The 12,361-nt window shown below is 27.5% G+C and overlaps 1 protein-coding gene and 1 long non-coding RNA gene across 5 annotated transcripts; one reads left to right on the plus strand and one right to left on the minus strand.

The window, feature by feature from the left end:
* The first annotated feature begins 1,078 nt into the window (after positions 1–1,078).
* Positions 1,079–5,080, plus strand: LOC107162989 (gamma-glutamyl hydrolase A-like). 4 transcript variants are annotated; one of them, XM_089229468.1, is made up of 6 exons: positions 1,079–1,380; positions 1,448–1,468; positions 1,560–1,757; positions 1,823–1,934; positions 3,013–3,245; positions 4,692–5,080. In XM_089229468.1, the coding sequence occupies exons 3-6, from the start codon at positions 1,564–1,566 to the stop codon at positions 5,059–5,061; spliced, it is 909 nt and encodes a 302-aa protein (XP_089085594.1). In that variant the 5' UTR covers positions 1,079–1,380; positions 1,448–1,468; positions 1,560–1,563; the 3' UTR covers positions 5,062–5,080. The 4 variants fall into 4 exon arrangements, with proteins under 4 accessions (XP_089085594.1, XP_089085593.1, XP_089085591.1 ...); XM_089229467.1 differs by having other exon boundaries at positions 1,079–1,468; XM_089229465.1 differs by having other exon boundaries at positions 1,448–1,757.
* A 4,041-nt stretch (positions 5,081–9,121) lies between these two features.
* Positions 9,122–9,524, minus strand: LOC149054952 (uncharacterized). Its single transcript, XR_016192105.1, has 2 exons — positions 9,379–9,524; positions 9,122–9,289 (listed from the first exon to the last, which is right to left on the minus strand). It is a non-coding gene; the product is annotated as an uncharacterized LOC149054952 (long non-coding RNA).
* Positions 9,525–12,361: the final 2,837 nt, after the last annotated feature.

Below are 12,361 nucleotides of genomic sequence, written 5' to 3' on the forward strand. Positions count from 1 at the left end.
TCGAAAACCTTGAAAATGTAATACTTACATTAAGCTTCCTCATAAGTAATTATTTATGTAATATGTATCAAGAAATTTTGTACCTAATACCTAACCAAATAAATTATTAGTTTTTAATGTTTTTATAGACAGTGTAATTTTCAAAATATTTAAACTAATTTTAAGCTTTAAAAACTATTATTTATTAGACAACCATCATTATAAATTATGGACCGTACTTTTTTGGACTTATTTTTATTATGATTCTGTAAAGAAGTGCTGGCCGTCATGATGTAATACGCACATAATGATATTGTAATTACTAATTAGGTAAAATTGCCTCGAATCCATTCTACCTTCTACCATCATACGAAAAATCAGTATTGAGCTATATTTTATAAGTAAATAACTATATATATATATATATTATGTTTGAACTAAAATTATAATTTAAAATAATTAAGTGCATGGTAATATACTAATATTTATATAAATATAAAATTTGTTGTAAAAATCACTTCAAACTATTGTGCATTAGGAAAACCAGTAAATTTGAGAAGTCAAAGTAAGCATTTTATCACTCTGCTGTGTTGTCGAGTATATTATACTATAGCTGTATGTATAGTGTATTACATATTTACCTTATCAGTTATTAGTTGTGATTGAGCCATTGAGGGGTAAATGAGTTATAGACTAATAGAATAATAATTGCACAGAATAACAGTTATTCTGTGGACTGTGGCAATATCAAATAAACACATAATAGAATTCTATATATTTTATTTTAATATGACGATGAGTAATAGTCATTGTAATGTACTCTCAATCATTACACTTCCATAGTTATCTCTATTTTTTATTCCTATCTTTTTTATTTTAATTATTATTATTATAACTTAATATTATCTATATCATTGGAATACGATAGGTATTCATTTAATTTGATAATTTACGATTCTACATAATATATTAATACCTTTTCATTCACGTTATTCTACACAACAGCAAAACTAGTTAAGGTACTTTTTTATTTTTACCAATTTCACTTATACTTTATAACCATCTCAATATTAGTATGCCATTAATTGTGTTAAATTATTTTGTATTTTATTAGCTATACCCTATACGTTTATTTTAATTATAATTTCGTAACAACTAATACAATTAAAAAATACACTCTTGAAACCTTCCAACAACTATTAAAGATGAGTGATGACCTACGCTAGTACACTTACCTAAATTCTAAACACACCGATTATACATGTGAAGTGGAAATGAGTGGGTACATAAAAAGATGATAACAAACCTTCGTCCGAACACAGCATTCTGCAGAGATTAAAATATTTATATGTTAATAGTCAATAGATTAGGTTGATTTATTTAACCAATCAACCAGTTAATGTAATGTTATATACATTTTAATCACTTAAATTTGTTTATACTAATAAGGTATTAATAATGTTCACAGAATAATATTCAATCTACTTTGGTAAGTGTCTGTGATTCCTGTCGATCATTAAAATATTTCAATTTAGTCGAGGTAGAATGTATTTACCAGTTTTTCTAACTTTAATTTTAAGTTTTATGGTAAAACGAAACTATTGTAATGAAAAACCAGTGATTGGAATACTAACACAAGAAGTTCATTGGTCCTATAGTTTAAGAAACTTAGCACCATCAAATAACTCATATATAGCTGCATCTTATGTCAAATCAATTGAAGCTTCTGGAGGACGAGTTATACCAGTTTTCACAAACAGGACTACTGAATATTATATGTATGTAACAACAAAACAATTACATTTTCTAAAAAAACAATTATTTATATTTTAAAATGTTTTAGGGGTGTAGTGAACAAAGTGAATGGAATTTTGGTCCCTGGAGGAGGATGTGCGTTTAATATTAGTTTCGGAATCAGTCAATCAACGAATGAAATTTTTCACATTGCCAAACGTGTAATTAATATATAATCTAATAATTCAATTAATTTTAAAAGCTATTTTTTTTTAAAGGCCAAACATTTGGGTAATCTCTAAAAACGTTGTGTAGCGGTTACACAATAAATAACCCGTATACCTATGTAAATAATAAAATCGACTATTTTAACTAACTATTGTATGTTATCATAGTAAGAAAACTATATAACTTGATATCTTTCTTGTTTTATAGTTTCATTATAAATTATACTGCAAGTCTCTAACTAGTAACTATACCGTGCCTTGACAATTATTAGTTGATTAGTCTGCAGGACATCATTTTTATTGTGTATAGAGAGGAGTAGTTAGTCATAATAAAATTACTTAACGACAGCATCTATAAACGCCAAAATTAATCTATGCCCATTGCACCCTTCAGATAACAATGAATATGCATGGTGGTTCTTTTATCCAACAACACTCATTATTTCAAAAACTATTGACTTTTTCAATTTTTTTTTTCAAAATTTTAGATCCATGTTGTTCTAGAATTATATAATTTTCACCCCTATATTTATTAGGTAAACCACTATCAACTTTTGATTTTCAAATGACAACCTATATAGGTAGGTACTTAAAATTTCATTAACTAATAAAGCTATTTGTTTTATGAATTTTCGTGTTTAAATTTTTATTTTTCGTTAATGCGTTGACGAGATATAGTGTCTAGTATTGAAAAAAATTGTATCGACCTGGGGGTCTAAGAAAGGCTAATATTTAGTAGTAGTATAACTACGTCATGAATGTATGGTGGGAGAGGGAGCTGATATTTTAAACTTTAGATCGCGCGTTTTATATTACAGGTGAACACAACATAATAAATTTATGAAGTTTGAGATCATCAAGTATATAATTCCCCCAAAATGGTCCAAGTTATAGTCCTGACTTTTTTGTAGAAAGCTGAAAAAAACTATTTTAAACAAAGAAATGAAAATATGTTATAGAAAAAAAATTAAATGTTTTTTACACCCGACTTCAAAAAATAATAAGAATTGTTCCATTACACGGGTTTTAAATTTTCTCACACAAACTTCAGGTTTAACAATTTTGTTTATAGATTAACGATTACGGAGATCATTTTCCAATACTTGGAATTTGTCTAGGATATGAACTGCTTCTAATCGCATCCATTGATGGAATAAACCCTCTGACACGCTGTAATTCTAACAACGCAAATTTACCTCTAAATCTAATACCAACAATGGAGGAAAAAAGTGTGTTATTCAAAACAATGCCAAAGGATGTTCGAAACATATTACTTACAGAACCAGTAACAGCAAATCATCATAAGTATGTTTAACTATTCAATATTTATAAAATAAATAACCTGTACCTAGCCTGTAGGACATGACTAATTTACCATTAATGTAGTATTTGATCGGGTACCTATTCCTTGTAAGGTATATTCAATTTTAACAGTATAATATTATAAATTATAATAAAATAAATGAATGTACTAATAATGCTATAGAACACAGATATGGCAGTTAGATACCTAACTATAAATTAAAGATAATAACTATAACATACTAACATCTCAAACTTTCGATAACTATATTCAGTGGACAGTCGTGTTGTGTTATGAAAACTACTCAGACGATAGGGTCGCCAACCAGAGACTATTATTCCAGGATTACTATGAATTTTTGTTAAATAATATAATATTATAATATAAAGATAATTATTGGAAATTAATAAAAAACAAAGCGGATAAATGGATTAAACTCTGATGTACATCAAAAATCTAGAGAATATAATTTATCTGTTAAATTTGAATTTAATTGTATAAAATTATGATGCATACGAAAAACAATTTAGAGATGAGCCGAAGACAGTCTTTCAGTCTATAATATTACTAATAGTATATATTTGATGATATGATTGATTAAAGTGATTCATTTTATTATTTTGCATTAGCAATTTCTAGACTAGCTTAAATTAGTTTTTAAATAATAGCAAAATAACTAGTCTAAAATCGTTAATTTTGATTTATTAAAATTTAAAATATCGGTAAAAAAAAACTGTGCTTACATATATTTTAGATTTATTTGATTACAGTATAAACAACAACGAGGTCCTTTTTTCATTCCTTATAGCTGAAAAAAAATTGAATTTTTTGTGATTATTTTTTAACTACAAACTAATTTGTAAATTTGATGAATTTTGTCAACATTTGAACTTAAAACACTAATATAAAAAAAAAATCGTCCGGAGCGATGAATGTATTTTACCATTGATTATAAATAATCTATTTATAATCAACGATTTTACTTTTGAACCCCTCACGCACCATAGTACCGATTAGATTCACTTTCCAACCAGAAAAGATAATGAAAGTTGAAAATCGGAGCATTTTTATATCTGATAAGATAATGCGTCATTACATATATGAATATTACATAATTTTGAACGTTACTATGTATATTTGTATCAACTAATATGATTTCTGATTGGTTTTGAAATTTCATAAAATTTATGTATGAACTAGGTACCTATTACAATAATTATATTGTCCCTAAATTACTTTTTATAACTTCTACAGAGAAAAAACAACACAAACTTTAAAAAAAGATTTCTAACAACTTGAACATTTTCTATTAGATGTTAAGTCTTATAATATTAATATATTATACATTCAATGTTTTAATGATTTTATTAATTCATTTCTCAATCATTTTTTTTTTTTTTTGAGAAACTTTTTACGATTTTTCACACTAATTTGTATTGTTTTTACAGTAATTGTATAACAAACACGAACTTTACGTCAATGAAGTTAGATCGCTTTTGGAATCCTATAACAATAAATCAAGATGAACATAATTTAACATTCATATCCACAGTTGAAGCTAAAAACTATCCATTTGTTGGATTACAATTTCATCCAGAAAAAAATGCTTATGAGTGGAGAAGAAATGACCCTCATAGTTGGTCAGCAATATATTCGGCACGCTATTTTTATGATTGGTTTGTAAATGAATGTCGTAAAAATAAGCATAGATATATCGACAAAAAAACACTAGAAAATGAATTAATTTATAATTACCCTACCTCATACGTAGGTAAATTGAATTCTAATTTTGATCAAGTTTACTTTTTTAACGAATAAAAATTAATCGTTTGTTTAATTGCCTCAATCTTCTTATTTTACTTAGCCTGAAACTCTTATTATCGTTGTAGTACGATTGAGTACCTCTTTAAAATTAATTCAGTTTATCATTGCCTGATTGGCACAAGTAGTGTTTGAGATTTATGGGGACTAAAGCTCGAGTTTATATCGGACAATTTATTGATACTTATAATGTGGTATAATATGTATGTGTTTTTTTTTTTTTTTTTTGAGAGTGGGTTATACAAATTTAAGGCAACTTAGCCCCCAGTCCCTTTTATTTGCGCCTATGCAGTTGATACTTTTTATAATACAAGGTATTAACCATAATAATGTAATTATTTAAAAACTGATTTTTGGATTTTTTAAATAATAACATACACTTATAAACCATATTTTAAAATTCTCGAGATCCTTTGCGCTTCTTAAAGCATGCCCTAACGACCTGTGGAGATACAAACTTCCGTGTTATTCAAATGAAAACCTCCTCTCTCCAATTTGAACTGTAATAATTATCCAGTGGATAATTTTCTAAAAAATTAGCTGTATCAGAATGTAGGGATGCTTCATATTTTTTCATAATAAAACCTTTTTATTTTAACATTTATTAGAAAATATAAAATCTGTAAGACATAACATAAAAATAAAAATCCTTTTTGAATAATGTTTGTTTAATATACTAATATAGAGAAATACTGTGAACGTGCTATTAATAGTTTAATACTCTAAACGCTTAATGTGTGTATGAACATTCATATTGCTCAAATAATACTCTTCCTAGATGACGCACAAAGTTTATTATTCTCACATCTCACATGAACGCAATTTTTTTTTATTGAACTTTGAATGACATAAACAACAAAGGTTACTATAGTTATTAAGTTATTTGACTCAGTATACCTATACATTATAAATATGTATCCAGTATCCATCATGTTATTAACAGCCATAGTATACTATAAGATACATTTATCAAGTGTGAATAGTGTTAATGTGTTATCATACTTACAACTGTGGTTTTTTTTTCTGAAATATTGTCATATAACTATATAAGTCCTCTTCTCTTATAGGAAAGCCGACATTTTTTAGATGTTTTCGATATTTAGTCCCAACACTTCGTCCATGGTGGAGGAAATGTTATGTTGTCTGAGAAACGTAATTTATTAAGACAAATTAACAGAGTAAATAAACATCGTATTTAAAAAAAATTATTATATAATACCTATAGAATTAATCATAGTTACATCCACTAACAAAATCAAATGTACCTAATACAAACCATAAGAAAAACCATGAATATGAATATGATAATGTTACTACTAAATCGAACCATGATTGCGGTCGTTTTAAATGTTAAATTATACAATATATAACTGATGTTATGAAAATTAATGAAATATTTTTTCAAATGTTGTTTTTTAATTATTCCATAAATTTCCATTATAAAATTGTTTACTTATATGGCTATCTACAACAAAATTTTATAGTTCTTACATCTTAATACAACTCACAAAAACATTTTATGAAATTATTAAGGTATGGAAATAATAAATATAAACTAAGTACTACAGGTACCCAACCTCAATACACTTAAAGTTAAAATGATTCAAATAACATCCAAAGACAAAAAATATAACAACTACATCAGAAAATCGGTTTAAGTGTACCTTTAAATGAGAAAATTAATAACAAAACACAAAAGTTAACAACACACTTTTTAATACGGTATCAATGTGTCAAATAAGTGATTCTGTAGACCGTATAGACAATTGTTTTAAAAAAGTAACTGTAAATACATGTGATAGATGGCGCCATGAATTCCATAAAGTATTCCATTATTTTTTATCGTTCAATATGCCGTTGAATGGAGTTTGTCTACAATGGTCAATGGTCAGTTTGATATATATGAACTATGTTTCAAGGTGTATTTATAAACTATACTGATGCTTGTAACCAGCTTCGTTCCTCTATAATAGTGAATTGTGATCAATGAATTTAAAAAAATCCACTCGACAATTTTATATTTGGATAAGAGCAATAATTTAGGAAATTTTTTGATAGTAACGACCAAATCAAACAAAAATATAACTACTTTGTTTCCTGGTAAATTAATAGAAACCAACAAATAAACAAAACTAAAATTGAATTTTCGTATTTTTTTGTCAAATTGTATGTGTCTTATAGTGGTTGAATTTCAAGATAAAAATAAGAAACATACCTATATTCTATGAGACACTGAGTCTCAACTAATCAATTGGTATATGACTTTTATTGAAAATGTTCAGTATTTTCAAAGACTATAGCTGTACCTATCCAACAATTTCTCATCTATAGGCATAGGTGCAATAATTAAAAGATTATATAATAAATCAACGATGAACGAGTAACAACGAATAGTTACCTAGTTCATAGTTGCCTACTTTAAAACCTATACATGTAGGTTTTTATAAATAAAAATAAAAATTTATTACTAACCTACTAATAATCACGATGGCATCACACTTATGTGTCGTGACGAATGATTCATAATTAACAGGTTAAAAAAATCTTCATATTGTGTTAAATACTATATCGTGCCTATATTTTTTTTGTTTAACAGCACTAATATCTAAAATTCAATAATTGTTTTTAATTTAAAACTGCATATAAATTCCAAATTATTTAGTACCTATATTATAGGGTTTCAGTCGTTTCAGAATGTGATACAATGTCCCTCCAAGCCTCCAAGGTTTTATTTACAGAAATGTACAAACATAGATATCACATGTGCATTGTGTATTGTCCGTCTCCATGGCTCAAAATTATTTTTTCATAAACCATCTTCAGAATCAAAATTTCTGGTTTTTATAATGTAATTTTTAAATGATGATAGGTAATTAGTTGTAATCAGTTCACTCAGACACTTCAAAGACAATTTTGATTTTTTGTCAGACAGAATATTTTTTCTATACCTAGGTATTAGCAATTTTCTACCAAGAAAAGTATATTCTAAATAGATATTTATTAAATTTACTAATTTGCTGTAATTTAAAAATATTATTCATGAGTAGGTACTTAAAACTTTTAAAGTACCTAAATATTACTATATTTTATACACTTTATGCCAAAATTTCAACTTAAAATGGTCATAGCTAAAAATCGTTTTTATGTATATCTAATATATTTTAACCGATTTTAACAACTATTATGAAGGACCTTGAATCAAGTTTTTAAGCTTATTGACACACAGATAAATTTATAGAAAAAAGAAACTATAACAATTGTAAATGTCTATAAATAGCTTAAACATATTTTGGAAATGTATATAATATTATGTTTAAGAAATGATGAAATAAATATTTTCAAGAATCTATTGTTATTCAGTTTTGAGTTAAAACAAATTAAGAGAATCGTTTGATGCGAAGTCATTTATAATCATAAATCAATATTATATTCATGATGATAACAATGTCGATTGATTCACACTAAAAGAATATTGGCAACAGCTATATATTCAAATCGTATCATCGGTGCATAGTGCGCAGCAATTATTGTTTGTGCTGTTCTACATCTATATAACGATTAACGACGCGATGTAATCACAAAGTATATGTCGTTTACGATTTACTGTATACATAAACTATACTATATACACATAGACATTATACATTATAATATATACTCCTCATTTAGTATTATGTCGAATTTTTATTATTAGCGTTGCTAAATGATCGAGAGCCACTGTGCGTGCGTCCGTCCGTACATATCGAGGTCCGTCGTACAATTACTACAATAGTTATACATAGGTGATATATACTTATGTAATAAATAGTAAATACTATACACAACGATAAATTGGTTCGCGATATGAATTTCATGAGATGACGCGTATTTACATATAATAATTATCATAAATACCTATATACTATAGATATAGGTATGATATCGATTTAGTGTGTAGATACATTTTATAAATATGCATCGTACATTGCGGAAATTCATTGAAATTTCATTGGGGCTAATATTTATAACATAATAAATATACAGCGTGGTGGAAGGTTCGTAATCAAGCATCTTCAAAAACTTTTTTAATTTTGTATTTTATTCATTTTTGTTTTTATAAAATATAAAAGATATTATCATTCTTCGTCTTCACCTTCCTCCCAACTATTTGGGGTCGGCCACACCTATTTGTCCTACCCCTGCATTTTTCTCGATTCTCCTCATCCACTATATGCAATATTAAACACTAAAAGTATTATTATTTCATTAAATAGGTATACGTACAAATATTTATAACATAATTAAAAAAAATCAAAAAGAACTTTCATACTTTACCTATTCCTTTCAGACAATGTTATTCAATAATGGCCGTACTATTACTATACAATTACTTTTTGAATACTACTTTTCGAACTATGAGTAGTCCGATACTATACGAGTATTGAGTATAAGTTGGATATTAAAACGGTTCTATATAAATCATTGAAGTTCTGGGCTAATTGTTTAATTAATTATATGCTTATATACACTCCTATCAATACAAATATACAAATTATTAATTATTTAACGACCGTTCATCAATATTCATTGGCTAAATATAGCTAATCTATTGCCGACCCCCCCTCTCCTCTCCCTTTATAAAAAATGGGATTACAATAAATTAATCATGTGTGAGGCTAGTGAATACACTATACTCCTATAGGTATAGTTTAATATTATAAATTATATATATATTATAATATAGGTTAATAGGTTATATATAGTTAGCACGATAATAAATACACCAGCTATATAGATGTAACCAGTCACCAGCTACATATAGGTAAGAGGTTTATCATCAAAGGTAATAATGTAAATTATTATGCATGAATATATAATTTATAGACTATATAGAACAACTATAGTTATGATATTAATATATTACACTTTATGATATTATGTACAGTAGGTAGTAGTAAATAAATAAATATACATGTAAGTACCTATATAGGCTATAATAAAGTATAGTACCATTATATAATATAGTATAAGTAAGCGGTACCTAATACCTATGATGGCTCCGAAACAATGGCCAACAACGAAAAATCGTGTTTCCGTCTAATAATGAACATGAACGACCCTGGAAATAAAAACTAAATAAATATAATAACCGACAACTTTAAAATATAATATAATAATGTAATATAATGACGACGAAAAAAATAAATACAACAGCGCGTAGGACGGGAGCTGTTGGATGAGACCGGATTTTATGAATAGGTTGACGTGTAAATAATATTATAATGATGATGACGATAACATTGACATTTCAAACGGTCGTACGATAAACAAGTTGTGCCATTGCCCCACCGCCAATACCTACTGCAGATCAATCATCGGTGACTATATTACTCGTCCATCCGACCAACAATAATAATATTGTTCGGGCTAGCTGTTCCGCAACATAACTTCTTTCATCCCATTCACCTGAATACTACCTATACTTGATTTTTGATTAGAATTATTTATAAATATTTAGCCGTTCAAGTAAGTATATAACCACCGCCACTGAAACCACACCTGTTCAACAGGCTACCAATCTCCGTTATGTTATGTGTATTATATTATGCTTTATTAATCATTATTATAATATCTGTCAAGAACTTTCTTAATGATCGCTCTACTTTGATTATTTTTCATCTGGGTTGTTGTGTGCAGAGAAAACGATTTTTTATACGTACCTATAATAATTTACTGCAATTAAAAAAAAAAACCTTATAGTCTTATAACAAGAAAAAATAACTTATACCTAATAACTATTATCATATAACCGAAATTTTTATATACATCATCTACAGTATTACCTATATAATTATATATTTGTGTATGTGAAGGTATACACAGACTAAAATCGTAACTTTTAGAAATAATATGATAAAAAAATATACGACCTATATAGAAATCAAACGTCCGAACATCAAAAAAAAAACACATGCAAATACTGAAATACCTGCAAATATGTATATAGGTAATAACGTCGGCTATAAAAGGATTCAACAGTGGACTTGCGCACTGAGTTGGTAATAAAAATAATCGTTTCTCCCCCATCGACCAAACGTAATTTTCCATTTTCACGTACCGTGCACTACACTGTACAATAAAATATGCTCACCGTAAACCAGTATCTCACAAAAATCAATAATAGTTGTCTTACGAATAATGTATACAGAGGGATAGGTATAATATCATAATATAATATATATATAGAAATATTAGGAGTATTAAAATATGGCACAATATTATGATAATATAATAATAATAATAATAATATGTTCATTAATCGTTACAAAACCACACGACGACGCTCATTTTCAAGTGGTAGGTATAAAATAAAATACGTTTATTGTATTGACAATGCATTTCGACAACGCACGTTTATTTTTGCACGTTCACGGCCACGTGTTAACTATTGTTGACACGAGTTCCATTAATTTGTATACATTAGTCTAAACAAAGATGCGTAATTTGTATCAGAATTATTATGTTTTCGAAATCCTCCCATTTGTACATTATTATGTCTCGTATAGAGTGTTCGCCCATTCCCATTTAGGCACAATAGGCAGACGTGCAGGTCTATCAAAACATAATGTAAAAGATTTATCAACCATTGGTTAGATACGGCACGATCGCCGATTACAGTGAATCGAGTGTTGGATATACTCTGTACTCACCAATCGTGTTAAATCATATTAAATATAATATTACAATCTGCAACTGTCGGTGAAATATGATTGTTAATGTATAATAATGTACTTTTGTATTAGTTCGGTGTATACGTATAACGTATTAATAAATATTTTAATGTGTATAATAATATAATATATTAATATGCAGTGCACTAGAGTTCATAAAATTATAGTATATGTTGGTTGGGTACTTGGGGCAAGACGTGCGCAACTACTATAAGTAATTATTATTGTTATAGATTATATATAGCTCTACTAAAGAGCTACAGAACAACCGATTCGATTTAAAAAATGCCAATTGAAAACTTCTTATTCTAAATTCCTAATAAACACATTATGATATACGACGTATGTTATAAAACGAGCATCGCGTAGCTAAATATTTAGAAAACGATGAAAAGTGCATTGAAATCTCAACTTTATTTGGCGTATGATTTACGACGACGACGAGGAGGAAAATAAATAGTGTAATGTTTAAACGTTTATAGAACCATGGTTATTCTCGATGATTGACGCTTCGCCTGTACTCGGTGTTCATATTTATATATATCTTAACAAAAACACTCCATCGACAACATATGTGAAAATCTCGT

This window comes from Diuraphis noxia, unplaced genomic scaffold, assembly GCF_037042655.1.
Source record: "Diuraphis noxia isolate RWA-SAM2 unplaced genomic scaffold, SU_Dnox_SAM2 contig0005, whole genome shotgun sequence".
Classification (NCBI taxonomy): Eukaryota; Metazoa; Arthropoda; class Insecta; order Hemiptera; family Aphididae; genus Diuraphis; species Diuraphis noxia.